Source organism: Heterocephalus glaber, unplaced genomic scaffold, assembly GCF_053883595.1.
Source record: "Heterocephalus glaber isolate CG9 unplaced genomic scaffold, H.glaber_assembly_v1.0 deba00000071, whole genome shotgun sequence".
In the NCBI taxonomy this organism is placed as follows: Eukaryota; Metazoa; Chordata; class Mammalia; order Rodentia; family Bathyergidae; genus Heterocephalus; species Heterocephalus glaber.
In genome coordinates this window covers 11,849,271-11,873,660 of record NW_028258137.1, presented here as the reverse complement: position 1 = coordinate 11,873,660, position 24,390 = coordinate 11,849,271, and the positions used below count along the sequence as shown (strand labels likewise).

Sequence of the window (24,390 nt, the reverse complement as noted above, 5' to 3'; positions counted from 1 at the left end):
AATGTAATACACAAAAAACTACTGAACTGTACACTTTAAAAGAGTGAATCGTATGGTATTTTAATTATACATCGATAAAGCTTTTTTATAAACAAAAAAGTGACCATAGGGGCCGGGGATTTAGCTCAGTGGTTCCGGTGCTTGCCTTGCAAGCACAAGGTCCCAAGTTCAATCCCTGGTACCAAAAAAAAAAAAAGTGAGCAGAAAACTAGAGTCAAAAGACAGAAATACCAATATTTCCTTCCTTATCTATGTACACAATATGATACAAGAAAATAATATCAATTAATATCTCTGGGGAGGTAGTCATAGATAGGAGGAAAATTTATTTTTCATTGTATAGTCTTGTGAATTATTTAAATGTTTACTATGCACATGTGCTTTTTTTTTTGGCACCAGGGATCGAACTCTGGACCTTGCGCTTGCAAGGCAGGCGGCAGAACCACTGAGCTAGATCCTTGGCCCTGTGCTTTTTTTAAAGGTAAATTAGCTGGGTACAGTGGTACACACCTGAATTCCCACCAGTGGGGAGACTGAGGCAGGATAATTGATGTGAATCTGAGGCCAGCCTGAACCACACAGCAAGACCCTATCTTGCCCCCCCAAAAGTAAATTAAAACACAATTTCAAAATAAAATGATGCAGTTAATACAAAAAACACTTTCACTTATTTGCAAATGAGTCCATGAATAAACTAAGTTAAATGAAAATCCAAAGCACTATGAAAGGGATGTATGGCCCTGTCCATTAAATTTTATTTTGGTATAATAACAGCATCATTAGCAAAGCCAGAGAGAGACCTTAATTGCCAGAATAATATACTTTTTGAGCTAGAAACCACTACAGAAAACTATAGTTCAAATCCTTCTGGATGAAATCAAATTCTTTTTTTTTTTTAGCCAGGGTCTTACTATGTAGCCCAGGCTGGCCTCAAACTCACAGCCATCCTGCCTCAGCTTCCCAAGCGCTGGGCATGCTCCACCTTGCCCGGCTGAAATCAAATGTTTCCATGAAAGAACCAAAGTCTATTTAAGGTCAACTGAATAACTGTCCATGGGCTCATAATTTAGTGAAATTGCCAAACTAGAACCCAGATCCCCTTAATCCTAGTAAATACCTGCTTGACCACACTGGACTTCTTCTTTTAAAAGTCTGGGCAGAAAACAGAAAATTGCAATTTCAAGACCAAACTACCAGTTGCTAAAATGTCAAAGGAATGCTACTGCTTACCTGCTAGGCAGAGACAAAAATAAACCACACACACAAAAAAAATCCCTACAATTGCCCTTGCACTCACTGTGATGTGAGATATAAACCTTATCATTGTACCTGTTAAATATAAGGATGTTTCCCAATTTCCCAGAAACTTGATTTGCAATTTGTTCCCCAGAAACTGTAGCAGACAAACCAAAAGCTCACTTACCCAGAAAGCACTGCATGCTGCCCCAGACAGTCCACAGACATGGCAGTTGCCTGTGAGAGAGAACACAGATTCAGTGCTGCCAGCAAGCCCAGCCAGGCCAGAGAGGACAGACGTCCCTCTGGCTCTTCCTCTGCCCCTTGTCCAAGAAGTCCCCCGTGATTAAGTATCGATACTGTAGTTCCTTACAGAGGATATTTTCACAGCCCTCTAGTTCCCACCCAAATCTCACATCCAGACAACAGAGCAGTTACATCTGCTACCCTCACATAAGGACCACGCATGACCAACTTGGTACACTGTAAAATGAGGAGACAAAAGTTTCAGAGCCCTCAGGGAGACTGAGTAGCACAGAGCGACCAGGAGCTACTATGCACAAAGAGCATTCCCAAAGGGAAGGAGACATTGCCCCCACCACCACATGCACATGCCTGGTCCCCCACAACGACACACCCAGGCCTTTCCAAAGGCCGTGGGACCCTCCTCAAGCCATTCAGCATCTGGCATTATTCAAATACCATTGCTGGGCTGGGGATTTAGCTCAGTGGTTCTATTGCCTGCCTCGCAAGCCCAAAGTCCAGAGTTTGATCCCTGGTACTAAAAAAAAAAAAAAAAAAAAAAACCCCAAAACAAATACCATTGCTGCTACATCCAAGGTTATATTGTACTCTTACATGCTCTTCAGATGCAATATGAAATCTCTAGAACATTTCCAAGGGCTCTAAATTCCTGGTGAACACCATCATTTCAGGATCCAATGTCTAATTCCCAAAAGATTGCACTGAGCCCAATGAATCTGCATTCAGGCTGAAGCAAGAGGCTCATTTTAATTCTGGCAGTTACAGCCCTAAACTGTCTTTATTTGGACAAGTTCAAATCCTGTGTCATTCTTGTGGCTTTAACATAAAACAGTCTGTGCCACTGTCTGGTTCCTCAGTGCTAAAATTCTTCCCAATAGAGCACAGACAGAATTCATTTTGTATGTGTTGCCACATCATAATCACATACAGTTGTGCTTGCTTCGGCAGCACATATACATAATCACACACAGTAAATAGAAATCCTTTCCCTCACCCTCACTGGCCTTACTAAGGGGTTTTTCATACTTGCCCACCCTCAAGAAACATGTCAAAGGTAATACTGGGAACAAGAAGCCAGAGCGCTCTCACAGGAGGCTGAAGAGTGATTAATATGCATCCTTCATGAAACTGGAGTCACGAGCAGAGAAAAGCCCAGCTGGAAAGGCAGGCCGTGAAATGAGATGCCACTTCCAGAACTCTGCCGTGCAATTTATAGATTAACGTTATGAAGGAGGGCAAGATGGGGGTGGACGTTGTGGTGCATGCCTGTAATCCCAGCACCCTGCAAGGCTGAAGCAAAGGGTTGCAAGTTCAAGCCCATCCTGGGCAACTTGGTGAAACCTGTCTCAAAAGAAAAAAATATTTAAAAGGGCTGGGGATATAGCTCAGTGCAAAGGCCCTGGGTTCAGGGCCCAGTACCACAAATGAAGAAGAAAGGAAGAAAGAAAGAAAAAAGGAAGGGAGGAAGGGAGGGAGGAAGGGAGGAAGGAAGAGGCCCAGGAATGTAGCTTAGTGGCACTGCCTGCACCTGCCTGGCAAGGACAAGGTCCTGAGTTTGATTCCGGTACTGGAAAAAAAAAAATAAAGGAAAGAAATGGCTCCTCTGAAGAGGCAGTATAAGCTCTCCAGATGGCAGGTTTGGTTTTTTTTTTTGGTACCGGGGATCGAACTCAGAACTTTGAGCTTGCCAGGCAGGCGCCAGAACCACTGAGCTAAATCCCCCGCCCTTTTAGATGGCAGCTGTTAAGCAGAAACCTAAGATGGGCCCCAAGATTCTGGACCTTTGGTGTACACACACCTTTCCCTGCCATTCAACTCTAATAAAGACAGATCTAGGTAGAGCTGTGAAGGGATCTCACTGATGTAATTAAGATCCCAAATCAACTGGTTTAAGAGAGAGAAATCTGAAACATCCCAACTGCCCACCAATAGAGGGAAGGTAAACAAAATGTGGTATAGATTAACAATGAAATTTCATTCAGCCTTTCAAAGGAAAGAAATTCTACAAATGAACCTTAACACAGTATGTAAAGTAAAACACACCAGACAAAAAATGACCAATACTGCCTGCCTCCACCTAAAGCAGCCAAGTTCACAGATACAGAACGTAGAATTGAGGTTACCAGAGGTTGGTTAGGGGGAGCAAAGAATGTGGAGTTACTGTTTGATTGGTAGAGACTTTTTTGGGGGGATGATGAAAAGTTCTCATAGGAAAGGGAAGACCAAGACCTAATCTTTTTTAAATTAAATTAACTTTTTTGGTACATTTTAGATATACATAATGATAACATTCATCATATGGAATTTGTACCTATACATGATACATCTTGATTTTTTTTTTTTTTTGGTACCAGGGATTGAACTTGGGACCTTGCGCTTTCGAGATAGGCGCCGGAACCATTGAGGTAAATCCCCGGCCTCTTGACTCTTCTTTGGTTCCCCTTTCCCTCCCCTGTCAACCCCTCTTCCCCTCCTTATTTACAAAAGCTTTGTATCCACTTTTCCTTCTAGTCTTCCTTTCTTTCCCCTCCCCCCCTTTCTATTTCCCCTTCCCATTTGAACACTTTTTTCCTATTTCACAAGATCTATTATACATTTTAGTCCTTACACTTTCAGTTTCTCACACCAGAGAACCACGGGATATTTAACCATGCGTGTCTGATTTATTTATTGAGTATGGGAGAGCCCGCCTCTGCCCCTGCCCCCGCCCACTGACCCTGCCCTGTGTCCACAGGCTGCTGAACAGGGTATATCTTTGGACGACGGAACCTGGGCTCCAGCTGTGGCTCCTTCATCAAGACCGAGCCATCCAGCTCTGTGATGCCCTCAGCCACCACAGGCCCAGCGGCTCATTGGGGGCCAGCAGTGGCTTTGGCCTGGCCCTGGGCACCCACCCCAATGGGCTGGACTCACCGCCTGTGTTTCCAGGCGCGGGGCTGGGAGGCACCCTGTCCCAAAAGGACTGTGGCAGCGGCATCATGGAGGACTTGGCCATGAAGTGCAAGTACATGCTCAATGCCATCCCCAAGCGCCTGTGCCTCGTGTGTGGGGACATTGCCTCTGGCTACCAATATGGCGTGGCCTCCTGCAAGGCCTGCAAGGCCTTCTTCAACAGAACCATCCAAGGTGCATGGTGGGCAGCGCAGGCCCGGCTGGGTGCGAGTGGGGACGCCTGGGTTTCCAGGGAGCTGCCAGGTCTGGCGACCTGGGAGTAAAGGTTCTGGAAGGTCCCTTCTTATGCCTCAGGGGTCCTCATATCTGGGACTCTGGGCAAGGACTCTGAGGCTTGCATCCCAGAAACTCCAAAGAAAACCCACACAAATGCTTAACCATGGGAGTCTGATCAGTATGGCAAACACTGTCCAATGTGTGCCTCCCCAAAAGTCATTTTTCTGGAAAAAAAAAAAAATAGCATCATTGCCCTGCCATTCCACACCTGCTGAAATATAAAGGGTTCCCTTACTTTGGTTAAAAAAAAAAAAGTATGGGAGAGCTCTAATCTTATCAACCACTTAAATCTAGGTCTAGAAGTCAAAAATGGGGAGATTGAGGGATTTAGCATGAAAGATTCCCCACTGCTATCTGCAAGACTAGGAGACACATGGCCTGAATCTTCATGACCTCCAGGGGTGGAGAGCAAGCCCTCAGCCAGCAGTAACAACCAGCAAGAAACAGCTCAGTCCTATAACCCCAGGGAACTGGATTTAGTCAACAACCAGGAAGTAGATTCCTCCTAAATGAAACCTCTGAGAGAACACAGCTGGGTGCTGCCTTGATTTGTGACAGTGAGACATCGAACAAAGGACCAGCTGAGCCGTGTCTGGTCTTCCAACCTACAGAACCGTGAGCTAATAATGGGTGTACTTTCAAGATGCTAAGCTTGTGGTGTACCGTGATAGACTACTAATATAGCATGATCTGGCAGTGGCCCAAAAAAGCCATGCCCTTTGATTTAGTAATTCCAACTCCAGAATCTAAGCAAAATATAGCAAAAGTTGAAGACACAAAGCTGGTTATTTCATGCTACCTATAAGCAAATTATATATAACTATATACATGATGGAATGATCTGGAAGCATTTTTAAAATGACATGAACTGGGCATGGTGGTGCAGGTCTATAATCCCAGCATTCTGGAAGGCTGAGGCAGGAGGATCACAAGTTCAAATCCAGCCTGTTTTAGTGACTCAGCAAGACCTTGACTCAAAAATAAAAAGTAAAAAAGGGCTGGGGATGCAGTTCAGTGTGAAGGCCCTGGGTTCAATACCCAGTACCACCAAAAATAAAAAAGAGGAAATAAAACAACCTGGCCAGGGAAGAGGCTGGTGATTTGTGAGGACAGAGTCTACCATCCAAGGCCTCACACTCTCAGGGCACCAGACGGGGAATGGCTGAGAGATGCTAAGAGGTAGGAACAATGGGATTGTGGGATTCCTGTCTGGTTCCACACAAAGAGAAGAAAGAAACCTATATTCCAATAACTAAGAGAGAATTTCTTTTAATCAGTAGGAAGGAGCTTGCTGCAGCTTACAGACAGTAAATGAAAGTGGTATTGCATACCCTACTATGGACTAAAACTTAAATTGGCTACTTATAAATATATTCTTAGCTGGGCATGATGTGTACATCTGTAATCCCAGCAATTTAGAAGGCTGAAGCAGAATAGCAAGTCTGAGGCCAGCCCAGGCAACTTAGCAAGACCTTGTCTCAAAATAAAAGATAAAAAGGTGCCAGGCATGGTGCATGCCTGTAATCTCAGCACTCAGGAAGCTAAGGCAGGAGCACAGCCACAAGTTCAAGGCGAGCTTGGGCTACATAGAGAATTCAAGGCCAGCCTGAACTACATAGCCAGACTCTGTCTCAAAAAACTAATGAACTTGGCTGGGGATTTAGCTTAGTGGTTCCACCACCTGCCTTGCAAGCGCAAGGTCCTAAGTTCAATCCCCGGTACCAAATAAATAAATAAAATAAAATTTTACTTTTATTAGTACATGTTTGCAGTACATAATGATTACATTCATTGTAGGGAATTGGTACATGCACATACATCTCAAATCTTTTTTTCAACCCCTTCTCTCTCTCTCCCCTCTCTCCATCCCTTGGGGAAGGGGACATTGCTTCTACTACTTCTCAGGTATACAATAAAAAAATGATCCAGCAAAACTTGCCACTGACCTTGTGGATTGTTAAGATGTATGCTTTTTTTTTTTTTTTAAGATGTATGCTTTTTAGTAGTTATTATACTTGATATCATGACAGAATCAGAACTAATGATCACTCCCTAAATCCCTGGCTTTCATGCTATGGCTCTGGGACTCTTCCTAACTTGGACCCTCCTTCCTAGTCTCTCCCTGATGCAGCCATTTCTTCCCATCCTTGCCTTGCTTCAGGCCTCGTCAGTCCTCACAGGATGGGTCCCCAACCGACCAGCAGCCCTGGCTCCCTGAAGCTTCAAACTGGGGGCTGAACCTGAGTCTGGTTACTTGCTTACGTCCATCCCCAGAGTGCCACCCCAGTCTGCAGAGTTAAGTATCACATCCTTAGCGTCACATTAGAGAACACTTCTGCTCCACAGCCCAGCGTGCACCTCTCTTCTCCCAAACCTGTCCCAATGCCTCAGCTGCCCTGAACTCTATGATGAATTCCTTCCAGCCCTGCAAGCTCTGCCACCGCTCCCATACTTCCTGGCCCTCACACCAGAGGCTTCCTCTGCCTAGAAGCCGGTTATCCATTTTGCACCTGGCCAACTCCTTGTCTTTTGAGATTCAGTTCAGACTCTTGTAAGAAAGGTTTTCTGAATCATCCCCTCTCACACTCACCATGAATCAGCTATGCTTTTTCTATGCTTCCAAAATACCCAGAGCTTCTCTTTACACCACACTTATGATATTACAATAGTATCTATTTACTCATACAGCTCCTCCACTAGATTGCAATTTCCTTGAGTGTAAAAATCAATTTGCTGGGCTGGGGATTTAGCTCAGTGGTTCTGCCACCTGCCTCGAAAGCTCAAGGTCCTGAGTTTGATCCCCAGTACCCCCCCCAAAATCAATTTGCTAGCATACAGTAGGCATTCGGTAAATGCCTGCTACTGTAGGCAGCGTAAGTCTTTAAAAGCTTATGCTAGTCAAACACAGGGGTCCACATCTGTAAGCCCAGCACTCCCAGCACCTTTAGGCTCAGGCAGGAGGAATGCAAGTTCAAGGACACCCTGGGCTACACAGCAAGTAGAACCCCCACCTGGAATACACAAGTAAGACTCCATCTCAAAAACAAACCACAAAAATTTGTACACAGATTTTTCAGAGCAACATTATTCATAATACTCAAAAAGTAGAAACCACTTAAAAGTCCTACAACTGATGAATGAATAAAATACGGTATGTCCACATAATGCAATATTATTTGACTTGACTATAAAGAGGAACAAAGCTCTGATACATGGTACAAGATGAATGAATCTTCAAAACAACTAATGAAAGAAGTCAGTCACAAACACTACATATTGTATGAGTCTGCGTAAATCAAGTGTCCAGAGAAGGCAAATCTATAGAGACTGAAAGTAGATTAGTGATTGTTACCTAAGGCTGGGGGCCAGGAGACTAACAGGTGGTCTGTAAAGGATACAGGGTTTTGAATTGGAGTGAACATGTTCTAAAACTGATTGGAATGATGGTGTACACTGAGAATACATTAAAGCCAATTGTCTGGTATGCTTTAAACAGGTAAACTGTATGGTATGTGGATTATAGCTCAAAGCAGCTGATGGAATAAAAAAGCTGATGCTTAACATTTTCTTTTCTTTTTTTTTTTTTTGAGACAGGGTCTCAATATGTGGTTCAAACTGGCTGCACCTCACTATGTAGTCCAGTCTGGCCTCGAACTTGTGGCGATTCTCTTGCCTCAGCCTCTGGAGTGCTGGGATCACAGGTGCACATCATCACACCCAGCTAACATTTTCATCTTTTAAAAAACAAGATGGGGCCGGGGATTTAGCTCAGTGGTTTCACTGCCTACTGTGCAAGCGCAAGGACCCGAGTTTGATCCCTGGTACCAAAAAAAAGAAAAAATTAAAAAACAACAGATAAGTATAATACTGTACTTAATAATAGTCATTCACACTAAATTTAGATTGCATTACAAATCTATTTTGGACTTACAATTAAATTTTACCACGAACACAAATGGTGTTAGAAAGCTGATCTCTCTGAGAAGAATTCATCCTAGAGCTTCATAGGAGTATCTTTCTACCCTGATTCAAATGCAAAGGAAGCCTTGTGATAGAGATTTGATATCTACAAAACAAAATCTAGAATGGGTTTAATGCAAGACACTAGGAAAGAAATCAACTTTTGCTCTTTCAAATCCAGCTGAATGAGAAAGAACTGTTGAAAACAAAAGCACTTTGCCTGGTCATCCTTCAAATGATGCAAAGCAGTAACATCCAATGTGGCAATCAGAGCTAGATCAGTTCCTCCAGTATCAGGTTGTCACGGGCCTGAGCAGATTCTAATGCACGCATTATCAGATTTCAGTGACTAAAGCCACAAGCTGAAACCCATTGATAGAAAAAGGATCAGGCCATTTCAAATTTTAAGATCCAATTTCTATTTAAATTAGAGAGACAGATACTGCTGCCAAAGCTGTTTTTGAGCTGTCCTTGTCTAACGCTTACTACAAACTGTCTGTCACGGCTCTCATTCACACGCTCAACAAGATGTGAGCTGCTTGGGAAGCTCCTTCTTTAAAATGGGAGCATTCTTACATCCTCTCAAATGAATTTGACACATACTGGGGATCACTAGATAAATCACCTCATCTTTGTGGAGCCCAGGTTCATCTGTAAAATTAGAAGGTAAATGAGATGTCTTATAAAAAATCCTCTAACTGGGCATGGTAGCACATACCTGTAATCCCAGCACTCAGGAGGCTGAGGCAGGAGGATCACCACCAGTTTGAGGCCAGCCTGGGCTACACAGTGAGTTCAAAGCCAGCCTGCACCAGACAGTGAACCCTGTCTCATTTTTTAAAAAATTAAAAATTAAAAAAAGAAAGGAAAGGGGCCTCTTAGCTCCATCAGTCTATTTTGTGTGGCCATGATTGTTGCTCTCTGGGATTAGTTTTCCAATATAATAATAATAAAGACATGTATCAAACACTTAAACATATGCTTAACATTTGCTGACCAGTGTGCTAAGTGCTGTATACTGACATTCTCATTTAATCCTCACAACTCTGTAAAGCAGTGGGTAGAAAAACGGAGGCACAGGAGGCCTGAGGCCACTACCCTTGCAGAGGCCTGCTTACAGGGGTGGTTCACAGCTGTGGTCTGAGAACGTGGACTTTGGAAGTGTTCCCACGATCCCTGGTGGCTCACTGCACCTAACTCGTATGGACAAGCAATGTGAGCACCTGCTTTCCTTCTGGGAGTCTGGGATTCGGGTCTATGCTGGGCAGAGGTGCCTACGTGCCAGGCCCCCAGAACACCTTGGGCACTGGGTCCCTAAGGCGAGTTTATAAGCTGATGCTGGAGGAATTAAGCATGTCCTGCATGACTCCACTGCAGAGCACTCTGAGGAGCTGGTGCCTGGTTTTCTCCACACCTCACCCCCATGTGCTTTTCCCCTTGGATTTTTGCTTTGTATCCTTTAACTGAAATAAATCATAACTGCGAAAATAATTGTGAATCTTGTGACCTGGGGAACCCCTGATATAGGTAGGTACTATTATCCTTGTTTTGTGGATGAAGAAACCAAGGCTTAGGAAAAAACGAGTCAGCCACAATCACATGGCAGAACGGTGGCATTACCGGATCCTGACACTGACACACCAGTCCAAACCCTCAAACTCTATGCTATACTGTGCTCTTCCTCATCCATCATTGCATCTTTACACTGTTTCCTAGAAAACAAACAAATTGACTGCATTCATATCTTAATAGTTACTTCCCAAACTGGGGCTAATTTTATATATCTGTAATCCTAGCATTTGAGAGGCTAAGGCAAGAAGATAGTTTAAAGCCAGCTGGACTACATAAAAACAAACAAACTGTGCCTGGTGTTACACATCAGTAATCCCAATACTCACAACGCTGAGGCAGGAGGATCACTGCAAGTTCAAGGCCAACCTGAACTATTTAGCGAGACTCTGTCTCAAAATAGCTACATTATAGGGCTGGGGATTTAGCTCAGTGGTGCTGCAACCTCCCTTGAAAGTGCAAGGTCCTGAGTTTGATCCCCAATACCAATAAATAAATAAACAAACAAACAAATAAAATTTAAAAATAGCTCTATCACGTTCCTCCATCTCCATAGTTTACAAAATGAAAGGTCCTGAGTTCGATCCCCTGTACCAAAAAAACCCAAAACAAGCAATCAAAAAAACCAAAAAACAAAAATGAACTTTAAGTGAATGAGAAAACCAGGGATCAAAGCTTGACTGCTTCAGAAAAATGTACAGACTAATAACTATAACTTTGGTCTTACCTTAAGAATTTGCTGAGGGTTTTTTTTTTTTTTGGTTTTTGTGTTTTGATTTGTTTTAGGGGTTTTCTTCCTTTTATTTCAATTTATTTTTTAACTGACATATAAAAACATAAAAGTTGTACACATGTATGGAGTACCATGTAATATTTAAAGGATTTGTTTTTTGTTTTTGAGACAGGGTCTTGGTATGTAGCCCAGGCTGGCCTGAAACTCACAGTGATCCTCTAACCTCAGCCTCCTCAATGCTGAGCTTACACTGTGCACTACTATGCCCAGCCCAGTTATTTGTTTTTATTAGAGCAAAAAGCAGTCTTAATCTTTCTGAAAGAGTTATGCTAGTGGAGAGACTTAAAAGTTACCAACTAGTAGGGTATACTTTCTGCAGAGAAGACTCATTGTCAAATGTGAAAGAGCAGGGGAAAAAAAAGAAAATACTGGAGTGTATGAACCTAGAATGTGGGTGTTCTTCTCAAGGAGACTGAAAAAAAAAAACCCCACAATCCATAAAAAAGGCAAACCACAAACTGGGAGAATACAATTAAGACATATGTAACCAAAAAAAAGTGCAAAAGAGTAAATAAAACATACATAATCGATACAGGATTAGAATCAAGAAAAACATTTACATTCTTATTAATCTATAAAAGAGTGGTAACTCAACTTTAAAAAGAGCACTAGACATAAACAGGTATTTCACAGAAAACACAAATTTCCAACTAAACATATGAAAAAAAAATTGACTTTTGGACCAGGGATTTAATGCAGTGGTTCTAGCACCTGCCTTGCAAGCGCAAGGTCCTGAATTCGATCCCAGGTACCAAGAGAAAAAGAAAAAAAATTCACTTTTTTTTTTCAGTACTTGGAGACTGAACCCAGGGCCTTTATACTGCGATACATCCCCATCCTTTTAAAAATTTTTATTTTGAAACAGTCTCACTAAGTCACTAAATTGCCCAAGATGAGCTCAAACTCACAATCCTCCTGCCTTAGGCTCTCTGGGATTACAGGTGTGTGCCTGGTTTAAAAATATTCAGTTTAGGGCTAGGGATTTAGCTCAGTGGCACTGCCCCTGCCTCGAAAGCACAAGGTCCTGAGTTCAATCCCAAGCACACACACACACAAAAAATCAGTTTCATCAGTAATCAGGAAAATATAAATTATATCCAAAATTTTTAAACCATTTCATATGTACCAGAAGGTGAAAATCAGCTGACTATACAGACAAGAACTTAATAAGAAGAAATTTAGATTTTTGTCTGTTTTGTTAACTGCTGTTTCCATAGTGCCTGGCATACACTAGACTCAGTAAATATTTGCTGAGAAGATAAGAAATTTAAATGTCTAATACAGTAACATCAGGTGCTGGTAAGGATATGAATCAACAGAAATCATTTAAGCACTACTGTAGGGGTACAAAATGTAACTACTTAGAAAAAGGAGATATTTTCCAATAAGGTTGAAGAACATGCCTATCCTATAGCCCAACAATTGTACTTCTATGTCAATACCATCTTCATAGTATGGATCATCATCTATAATTCTAAAAATGGGAAACAAGCCAAATGTCCAGTGACAGATAATCAGTCATGGCACATTCATATGATGGAACACTACTTCACAGCAAAACTAGTAAACTACAACCATGGTAATCAACATGGATGAATTTCAAACACAATGTGCAGGAAGAAGAGCAAATTACAAAAGAATTCACAACATAAGGACTCCACAGACAAAATGGTCAACAACAGAATAAAACAAAATGCTACTGGGCCAGGAATTTAGCTCAGTGGTGCCATGCCGGCCTTGCAAGTACAAGGTCCTGAGTTTCATTCCTGGTACCAGAAAAAGAAATATCATATATATATATATATATATATATATATATATATATATATATATATATATATAAATAAATCAAATATAAATATATTTTTAAAATCAAATATATATAAATATATATTTATATATTCAAATATATATAATAAATAATATATAAATATATATATTATATATATATATATAGTAAAAGTATAAAGAAAATTACAAATCCAAAATTTAAAGCAATCATTAATGCATTTTAGGAAGAAAATGTCTGGGAAAAAGATAACATTCAAGCTTCAAAAGAAAGCAGTAGGGTGTATTTTTTAAATCGCACGAAGGGAACATCTTAGTATGTCTTATAATTATTCTTTTTGTTTTTTGAGGAGGGGTACTGGGACCTTGTGCATACTAAGCACATGCTCATTCACTGAGCTATATCACCAGCCCATATTATTATTCTTTACATGATATCAAGATCACTCATATGCATGATATATTCCACAATAAAAAATGTTTTAAGGAGAAACATATTAAAATGTCATGAAAGAATGCCTCATAAAGACAAGACTATAGGGCCGGGGATTTAGCTCAGTAGTTCCGGTGCCTGCCTTACAAGCGCAAAGTCCTGAGTTTGATCCTTGGTACCAAAAAAAAAAAAAAAAAAGAAGACTATAGCTAGATGTGGTGGTGCATACCTGTAATTCCAGCCCTCGCTCAGTAGGCTGACGCAGGAGGATCGCCATGAGTTCAAGGCCAGCATGGGCTACATAGTGAGTTCAAGGCCAGCCTGGACTACATAGCAAGATCCTATTTTAAAAAATTAAAAAGGGCCTGGGGATTTAGCTCAGTGGTTCCGCCACCTGCCTCACAACCGCAAGGTCCGGAGTTTGATCCTTCTGGTACCAAAAATTAATAAATAAATAAATAAATAAATAAATAAATGCCCCCCCCGTATATACAAAAAGACTAGACTACAGAGCTGGGTGTGGTGCCACATGCTTATAATCTCAGCACTCTGGGAAGCTAAAGCAGGAAGATCACAAGTTCAAGCCCAGTCTAGGTCTTAACAAAACCCTGTCTCAAAATGAATAAATTTTTTAAAAGGGCAGTGAATATAGCTCAGAGCAAAAGCCCTGGATTCAATCTCCAGTACCCTCCCCACACACATACAAAGAAAGAAAACATAAGAAAAGCAACTTGTTACATAAACTCTTAAATTTGTTTATTTCATAAAAGTCAAATCATTTTGGACATCCTTTTTCTTTTTCTTGGAGGTAGGGATTGAACTCAGGCCCTCATACATGCTAAGCAGGCACTCTGTCACCACCTACACCCTCAGCTGGGGCAGCTCATTTTGAATAAAGACCTAAGCAAAGAGGCAGTGAGGAAAAATAATGGTGAGAATCTGAGTGGATTCTGTAAAAACAAAGTCAAAAAACTGTATGTAGTGGCTGGGGATTTAGCTCAGTGGCACCACGCCTGCCTGGCAAATGCAAGGTCCTGAGTTCGACCCCTGGTACCAAAAGAACAAAACAAAACAAAAACTGTATGTAGGACTGTACTCTGGCAAGTAATGAAGCTTCCTATTGGAGTACAGGATAACTCTGAAACCAATGACAGGTACATTGGACTTGAACAGCTGTGTAAGTGGAGAGAGAATGGTTGAGTTAGGCTCCTCACACTGGGGTGGGAGGTTACTGCTAAGCAAGAGGAGGTCACAGTGATCCCTGCAGCAAAGAATTAGAACTGGAGATACCAACATAAATTCATGCTCAGCTTAATGTAGATACAGATGCTATATAGAAGCATTTACAGGTGTGTGTGTGTGTGTGTGTGTGTGTGTGTGTGTGTACAGGGATTAGTACACACATCTGTTTCCTTATTCTGTCAGCTGAGAGGGCCTAGAAGCAACAATAGTAGTAAGAGTAGAAGTTCTGATAGTAGTAATAATACTAGTAGTAATTACTATTACACTTCATCTTAGCCAAAAGGCCAAGAAGCAACAGTAGTAATTACTATTAGATGTGCTCTAGTATCAGGTCTTGATTTCTGGGATAAGTAGAATAGGGTTCTTGGAGAAATGGCTGATGGTCAGACTGGGTCAGGAAATGCACAAGATGAGAACTGAACATCTTATAGAAAGTAAAAACAAAACCTAGCCACAATGATGGGGAAGGTCAAAGGAACAAAACAGCCAGTAACAACAGCTCCCAGTGGTGAAAGGTGGAACAATATGGGTAACAAAATTAAGTAATATTAGGTTATATTCCAAAGTATAAAATAAGTAACTATGAAAAAAAGGAAAATAAACAAATATCTATGAGTCCATACAGATCTAAAAAAAGATTGAATAAATAAATTTAGGAGATTAACTCCCCACTGCTTAACCAATGGCTACATCTAGAGTTCACCTTCCAAATACAGTATGGAAAAAGGGCAAAAAGAACAAGCTAACAGTAGAGAAACCTGACAAACACTACCTGTCAGGTGATCAAGGTCAACATCAACAATATCCGTTCCATAATCTGTACCCCAGACACAGTGTGATAAGAAAGGCACTTTATCTCGGTGGTCTTCCTCCCCAAAACCTGTAACTCCAGGCTAGTCATGAGAAAAACAAACAAATCCCAATTAAGGTACATTGCACAAAATAGCTGACCAAACAGCCTTAAAACGTCATACCTTCACATTTTTTTTAGAAATCTAAAACTATTTCAAAACCAAAGTGTATTTTAGCCAGGCATAGTGGCACACACCTATAGTCTCAGGACTCAGAAGGCTAAGGCAAGAGAGTTGCTGCCAGTTTGAGGCCAACCGAGGCTACACAATGAGTTCAAGGCCAGCCTGAACTACATAGAGAGATTCTGTCTCAAAAAATAAAATAAAATAAAATAAAAGTTTATTTTAAAAACTATTAAGATTAGATACTTTTTTCTAATTCCTGTTAAAATTACTAATCAATATAACTGACTTTTAAGATGTATTCATTTAATAAATATTTGTTGAGCATCTGTTGTGTATCAAGTACCGTTCTAGGAACCAGGGATCCAGGAGCCAACAAAATAACATCTCCATCCTCACACAGATTACACTACAGGAGGGGGAGAAATACTAAAATAAACAAATAGTGAGTGAAGGGAAATACGGCATAAGAAATTATCTGAAGCCAGATGTGGTGACGCATGCCTATAATCTGAGCACTCTAGGAGGTTGAGGAAAGGATCACAAATTGGAGCCCAGCCTGGACAACTTAAGAGACTTAACAAAAATCTGTCTCAAAATTTTTTTTAAATAAAAGGGCTGGGAATGTGTAGCTCATTGTGAAGGCCGTGTTCAATCCCCAATACCACAAAATAAGGTGGGAGAAACTAATTGGTATGTTCACATGCATGAACCTCAAAAGCACTAGGTGCGGAATGAAAAAGAAAAAAAGAAAAAACCACTAGGCTAAATGGAAGATGCCAGGCTCAAAAGGTTACATGCTGAATGAACCATTCGTTAGAGAAATTTTAACAGCAGCCACCAGGGGTAAGGAAAAGGGAATGACTGCACAGGGCAAAGGGAATTGTTTGGGGTGATGGAAAGGTTCTACATCTTAAATGCCGTGGTGGTTACATGGCTAAATACATTTATCACACAAACAAATGGATTTTATAGTACATTATCTATACCTTAACAAACCTGGATTTAAAAAAATCACTGGGGGGCCGGGGATTTAGCTCAGTGGCACCACGCCTGCCTCACAAGCACAAGGCCCTGAGTTTGATCCCTGGTACTATGAAAAGAAAAAAAAATCACTGGCTATTTGAAGGAAGGACAGGAGGGAGGCAAGAGGTGGGAGTACAGGAAGAATTGTCCCAAACTGTCTCAGAAGATGTTCAGTTATCTTGTATACCTGAGTCTGAGATATTCCACAATTCCAGAATTGGAGACACTAAGTAGTCTGTTACATGTACACAGTTCCTGTCTTACTCATAATAGGCACATGATGGAGTTTTGGTTTTTTTTTTCCTTTTTGGTACTGGAGATTGAACTAGGGCCTCAGAAATGCCAAGCACAGAGCCACACACCTGACCCACTGTAGCATTTTTGCACATACCATGAGCTGTAGACTTGTAATTACACATTTTGCCTCCTTACCTTTCCTTGCAAATGAAAACTATTCAATCTCCACTCTTCTCAAGCCTCTCCTCTGAACCTTCGATTACCACAGCCTCTAACCACAAGTGGCTATTAAAATGGCAATTAACTAAAATTTAATTAAATTAAAAATATAATGCCTCAGTCACACTAGTTCCATTTCCATCATCACTGAAAATTCTACAGAATGGTGTTGCTCTAGATTACCCCAAAGTTTCCTTATAATGCTAACACTTACTGACTCTGGGGACCACTTCAGAGCAGTTGCCAAGCAACTGCACAAATTCTTTTCTATTTAATCAGTCAGTCAAGGCATTGTTTTATAAAGTATATTATAATTCTATAAACTATATAAAAAGTTTCATCTTTCAGATTAGGGGTTTCCTCTGAAAAATCTAAAATCTTTAGTTTTTTAAGATTATTTTTTAAAGTTGTGAAGTTTCTTGAAAAGTTTATTGTTCTGGCTTCCCTTTGCAGAAAGCCAATAGGAGGAGTTCTAACTTTCTGTTATTGAAATAGTTAATGAGTTCCCATCCCTCCCAATCATCACCAGACTCAACCACAAATCCGTGCTAATTCACATTACAGATGTACCCTTTCAACTAACTAGAAAAATCAGAAAAACAGAAACTCCCACAAGGCAGTTAAATTACTCAATTTACTTTGTTCTCTTACTATGACAACTGCTGTTTAGTTTTAATTATTTGCTCCTACTTCATAGCATCCCAATATATGTGTCAGCACCCTCTCTGCAGGCCTCTGCAATTACATCTCTATAAAGAATTAGGGGTGAGACTACCTGGGTTTCTGTGCAAATTAAAGGGTTTGCAGCTTAGTATCTTCCAAACTAGCAGGCTCAGATGCATGATACATGATTTGGTTCTGTCCTAGTGCCCACAAAAGCAATTAACAAGAAGGGTAACAGCAATATGGTTCTTTTTCCCTAGGAGTCTGGCACCTCTGTTGGGAGAGCAGGCCTCAGTCAGAAACACGGTGCTGACAGCGAAAAGTGCTTCTGGATCTCTTAATCCAAAAATCCAAAAGCTGCTGGTCAGATTCTCCACAAGGGCTACTTATCAGAGGGCACCACAGAGTAGACTGGTGGATGGCTCTTCCATTCATTAATCTTTATGGTGAAAGACAAGATGGGGTTTTAGTAAGAAGAAACTGTGCCGCCCACTTAGATATAAACTAACTTAAGTACTGACAACTAGTGTGCACTGATGGGAGCTCAATAAATCCTTGTGGAATGAGTGAATAAAAGTCTGGCGCACAGAAGCTATTCAGTAAATACTTGTTGAATAAATGAAGAGAATCATCAAGACACTGCCCTAAGTGCTAGGGAAGGAGTCATGATCTTCACTGCAAAACAGCTGTACAACAGTTCTGAGCTACTCACTAGAGGCAGAGTAGTGTAATGAGCTGAACAGAAGCTCAGGCATCAAAGCCTGCGTCTAAATCCCAATCTTGTCTGCCACTTTACGGTAGCCCTCAGCCAGGTCATTTGGGATCAGACAAATGGTGACTGGCCTCCCCTCTTTTGGAATAAAGTGATAAAACCTACTTACTTTACACGGTTTTCATGAATTTAAAAATTTAACTATTTTAGATAAATCGTTTATTTAGCACAAGGCCTGACATGTAGAATACAAGGTATAGAAAAATAGTAAAGGCGTGATGACACATGCCTGTAATTCCAGCACTAGAGAGGCTGAGGCAGGACAATCTCGAATTGAGACCAGCCTGGGATATATAGCAAGTTCAAGGCCAGCCCAGACTACAAAGTAAGAGTCTGTCAAGAAAGAATGAAGCAAGGCTGGGGATTTATTTAGCTCAGTGGTTTCATCACCTGCTGCGCAAGTGCAAGGACCCACTTCGATCCCCAGTACCTAAAAAAAAAAAAAAAGAAAGAATGAAGCAAAGAGTGAAATAAAGAAAGAAGAGCCAGGGATTTAGCTCAGTGGTTCTGGCATCTACTTCAAAAGTGATAGGTCCCGAGTTCGATCCCTGGTACAAAAAAAAAAAAAAGAGAGGCATCTTGCAGCCACACCCCCACCCGACGCTCTCTAAGCTGCGGCCACCAGCCAGGTGAGACAAGACAAGCAGATTGAAGCTCCTGTGGTCTTCCCGGCCACGGCGAGGTCCGCTTAGCTGCGCGGGCGCCTCCAACGCTCAGTCGCTTGTGCCCCCACCCCCGAGCGCCGCCTACCTTCTGGCTTTTCTGCTCCCTGGTCCCACACTGCAAAGGCACAGGAGATTATAAAGACCCTTGTCCTGAGCGCCACAAAATAGAGCAGAAGTTAGTAACAGAAAGAGGGCTTCTCAGGCTCCTCGAAGAAAACTGAAGCTCAGCGGAAAAGTAAAGAGAACCTCTGAAATAAAGGCACATCAGACCACTGTACTTGGTCTGCTGCTGGCTTGCTGAGACTCATTGACTTGTATATGCACAGGGATTCCTACGTTGCCTATTGTGACAGCAGAGACATACCCTGAAGGAGGCCCATAATTTCTATTGCTATTTGCAAAAAAGAAAAAAAAATTTTTTTTCTTATTTTTAATTCTTAATTTTTACTTTTTTTCTACTCTTCAAACTTTTACTTTTCTTTCTTTTCTTTATCTTTTCTTTCTCTCTCACTCATTCTCTCACTGTCCCACATTCCCCCTCATCTCCCCATTTGTTCCTTTCTGCACTGAATTCGGATTTCTCCCTTAATGTTCTTTTCTTCTCTTTCTCCTTCTCTTGATTATCATTAGGCTTAAAGGAAAGTAAATTTGGTATCTGGCCTCCCTGTTACTGTTAGGTGATTCTATTCACATCTTTGTTCTTTCATTCTGCCATTTTCTCTTGCCTTTAACAACTTCTTAGAGTTTGTGTGATCTTTCTGTGTCTTCTGGCCTCACTGCTAATCTTACCTGTTCTTTCTACCTGTCCCTTCCTCCCCAACTCCTTTTAACTCGCCACCCTGAAGGGGAAAAATGCTATATTGAAGAGTTTATTCATTATAAACTTATGTTGGGTTGATCCTTGGTTTTAATTTAACTCACATAGTTAAAAGTGATAGATTAATAACTACCACAAATTGGCATTTTCTAAGCTGTGCTTGATGCTATGGTATTGCTGACTATGTCATTTGGGCTAACATGTTGTGATTGATCTAATTAGTTTTCCTTACTGGTATAAGAAAAATATAATAGCTTTAGAGTCATTAGAGTCTCAAAACCCAAACACAAGCTATATCTGGAAGACACCTCTGAAAAGCAATCATTCCAACAAGAGTTTTAAATACAAGCAACAAAGATACCTACATTAAGCAATCTTGAAATATCAACCCAGGAATTAAATCAAGGACAGTAGCAAAAACAAAAATGAGAAGACACTTAAGCAAGGCACAAACGCAAGCTTCCACGCCACAAAAAGGAAATTCTGGGAGAAATGAGGTGGAACAGTCTTAAGCAACCACTTGGATACCCTGAACTGATAGCACAGGAAGTAACAAAGAAGATGCCTAAGGCTCTAGAAAATTTCAAAAAAGAACTAATCTCCCAGATAAATACAGACACGGTGAGCAGAGTGAAAGACATGATTAGAAGCTCTAGAGCAGAAACAGATAAGAAAATAGATGAGATCAGAAACATGCTGGAAGCCATGAATGCCCAGCATAAGAAAGAAATGGAAAACATGATCGCCCAACATAAGAAAGAAATGGAATCCATGAAACAGATTCAAACAGATATCCAGGAGATTAAAAACTTCATTGAAAGCATGCAGAGCAGACTAAGAGAACCTGAAGACAGAATATCAGATATAGAAGACAGGATAGTGGTTAAGGACCCTGAAAACAGAGATTTCTTAAAGATAGTAAGGGACCATGAGAAATCAATCCAACAGCTGCTAGATGATGCAAAGAAGAATAACATAAGACTCATAGGAGTCCAAGAAAAACCAGGAGAAAGTACAACTGACATAAAAAAACTGTTCGCAGAAGTAATAGTAGAAAACTTCCCAGACAGAGGTAGAGAATTGGACGTACAGATAAGTGAGGCATATAGAACTTCAACCAGCCATGACCAAAAAAAAATCTACACCTAGACATATAATAGTCAAGATCCCAGAAACCCAACAGAAGAACAAAATTCTACAGGCAGTTAGAGAAAAGAAACAAATCACCTATAAAGGAAAGCCCATCAGAATCACGGAAGATTTCTCAACACAAACCCTCAAATCAAGGAGAGCCTGGAGTGAAGTATTTCAAGCCCTAAAAGAAAATAACTTTCAACCATGACTGTTGTATCCTGCAAAATTATCTTTCAAAATTGATGGGGAAATTAGATACTTCCATGACAAAGAACACCTGAGAAATTTCATGAACACCAAACCAGCACTCAAAAAAATTTTAAGCAATATCCTAGAAAAAGACAATGAAGGTCACAACTCCATGAGGCCCAGCAGAGAGAAGGCACCATGGAAGGTAAGACACTAAAGTGAAAGGGGGGAAAATAAGAAATAAAAGAGCCAACAAGAGTAAAACATCATGACAAGGATGAGTCAATATCTGTCAATCATAACTATCAATGTTAATGGTCTCAATTCATCAATCAAAAGAAATAGACTGGCAGAATGGACTAAGAAGCAAAACCCAGCAATATGCTGTATACAAGAAACACACCTAACTCAAAAGGAAATCCATAGACTGAAAGTAAAAGGATGGAAAACAGTTCTCCATGTGACAGGAACCCAGAAAAAAGCAGGTGTAGCAATCTTATTTGCAGACAAAGTAGATTTCAAACCAAAACTAATTAAGAGAGACAAAGATGGTCACTACATCCTTCTGAAGGGAACAATCCAAGAGGAAGAGATGACAATCCTAAATATATATGCATCAAATACGAATGCCCCCAACTATACAAAGCAAATATTAATGGACATGAAAAACCAAATAAGCACTAATACAACTGTAGTGGGGGACCTCAACACCCCTCTATCACAAATAGACAGATCAACTAGAAAAAAATTAACAATGAAATTCTAGAACTAAATGAAGCTATTGAACAAATGGACTTAATAGATATTTACAGAGTGTTCCACCCCACAAAATCAGAATACACATTCTTTTCAGCTGCACATGGGTCATTCTCCAAAACAGATCACATGCTAGCTCATAGAACATATCTAAGTAAATGTAAAAGAATTGAAGTTATCCCCTGTATATTATCAGACCATAGTGCAATACAACTGGAGATCAATAACATAAGAAACCGCAAAACACCCACAAACACATGGAAATTGAACAACACCCTCCTGAACAACCAATGGGTGACAGGAAATTAAAGAAGAAATTAGACAGTTTCTACAAGTAAATGATAATGCCAGTACAACATACAGGAATCTGTGGGACACAATGAAAACAGTTCTACGTGGGAAATTCATAGCAGTGAATGCCCATATTAGGACAGCAGAGAGAACTCAGTTAAATAACTTAATGCAGAACCTCAAGCTCCTAGAAAAAGAAGAGTATAACAAACCCAAAGCTTGTACAAGAAAGGAAATGATAAGGATCCGAGCAGAAATCAATGCAATGGAGACTAAGAGAACGATACAAAAAATCAATGAATCAAAGAGTTGGTTTTTTGAAAGAATAAATAAAATCGATAAACCTTTAGCCAACCTTATCAAAAAAAAGGAAAGAAAAGGCTCAAATCCATGCAATTAAGAATGAAAAAGGGGAAGCCACAACAGATCCAGCAGAAATCCAGAGAATCATCAATACCTACTTTGAGAACCTGTACTCTAATAAAATGGAAAACACAGAAGAAATGGACAGATTCCTAGATACATATGAATTGCCAAAATTAAATGAAGAAGATATAGAAATTCTAAACACCCCAATAACAATGAGTGAAACTGAAAATGTAATAAAAAACTTACCAACAAAGAAAAGCCCAGGTCCTGATGGCTTCACTGCTGAACTCTACAAGACATTTAAAGAAGAACTATTGCCATTACTGTTTAAACTCATCAAGGAAATTGAAAAGGAAGCAAGGCTTCCAAATTCATTTCTGGAAGCAAGTGTTACTTTGATTCCCAAACTAGGGAAAGACTCAACTCAAAAAGAGAACTACAGACCAACCTCCCTAATGAACATAGATGCAAAAGCCCTTAACAAGATACTGGCAAACAGAATACAGAGTGTCATCAAGAAGATCATACACCCTGACCAAGTCAGATTTATCCCAGGGATGCAAGGATGGTTCAACATATGTAAATCAATAAATGTAATACACTATATTAACAGAGTCAAGGACAAAAACCACATGATCATCTCAATAGATGCAGAAAAAGCATCTGACAAAATCCAACACCCATTCATGATAAAAACGCTACAGAAAATTGGAATAGAAGGTCTTTATCTTAACCTGATTAAGGCTATCTATGAAAAACCAACAGCCAACATCATACTAAATGGTCAAAAACTGAAAACTTTCATGCTAAAATCAGGAACAAGACAAGGATGCCCACTATCATCACTCCTGTTCAATATTGTTCTGGAAACATTAGCCATAGCAATTAGACAAGAGAAAGAAATAAAAGGAATAAAGATAGGAAAGGAAGAAGTGAAACCGTCATTATTTGCTGATGATATGATACTTTACATGGAACACCCAAAAAACTCAGTCAAAAGTCTTCTAGACCTAATGGACAGATTCAGTAGAGTAGCTGGATACAAGGTCAACACTCAAAAAACAATAGCCTTCTCATACGCAAATGGCAGACCCACTGAGAGAGAAATTAGGGAAAGAATTCCTTTTACAATAGCATCTAAAAAAATGAAATATCTAGGAATCAACCTAACAAAGGAAGCAAAAGACCTCTACACTGAAAACTACAGCACTCTGAAGAAGGAGATTGAAGAAGATATAAGAAAATGGAAAGATATCCCTTGTTCCTGGGTAGGAAGAACCGATATAGTGAAAATGGCCATACTTCCAAAACTACTATATAGATTCAATGCAATGCCAATTGAAATTCCAACAATATACTTCACAGAACTAGAGAAAACAATCCAAAAATTCATTTGGAAACAGAAGAAACCTAGAATAGCAAAAGGAATTCTAGGCAACAGAGACATGACTGGGGGCATCACAATCCCCAACTTGAAACAATACTACAAAGCTACTATGATAAAAACAGCATGGTACTGGCAAAGAAACAGACCCAAAGATCAGTGGAATAGATTAGAAGATGCAGAAACAACTCCAGACATACTCAGTCACCTCATCTTTGACAAAGGAGCCAACTACCCTCATTGGAGGAAAGATAGCCTATTTAACAAATGGTGCTAGAAAAACTGGATTTCAACCTGTCAGAGATTAAAACTAGACCCATGCCTATCACCATGCACTAAACTAAGATCTAAGTGGATTAAAGATCTAAATATTAAGTCAGA

The 24,390-nt window shown here is 40.3% G+C and overlaps 1 protein-coding gene across 11 annotated transcripts in view; it reads right to left on the bottom strand.

The window, feature by feature from the left end:
* Positions 1-24,390, bottom strand: part of Wdr59 (WD repeat domain 59) — a 141,151-nt gene that overhangs the window by 114,621 nt on the left and 2,140 nt on the right. For 10 of the 11 annotated variants that reach the window (XR_015448663.1, XR_015448664.1, XM_021256700.2 and 7 more), the window contains exon 2: positions 1,424-1,473. Coding sequence is in view for 9 of the 11 variants with exons in the window: in XM_021256700.2 (XP_021112359.1) it covers positions 1,424-1,473 (50 nt within the window). In the remaining 2 variants the exon portion in view is untranslated. Of the gene's footprint in view, positions 1-1,423; positions 1,474-22,871; positions 22,915-24,390 lie in introns of all 11 variants that reach the window. The other variant, XM_087204494.1, reaches the window with a different exon arrangement.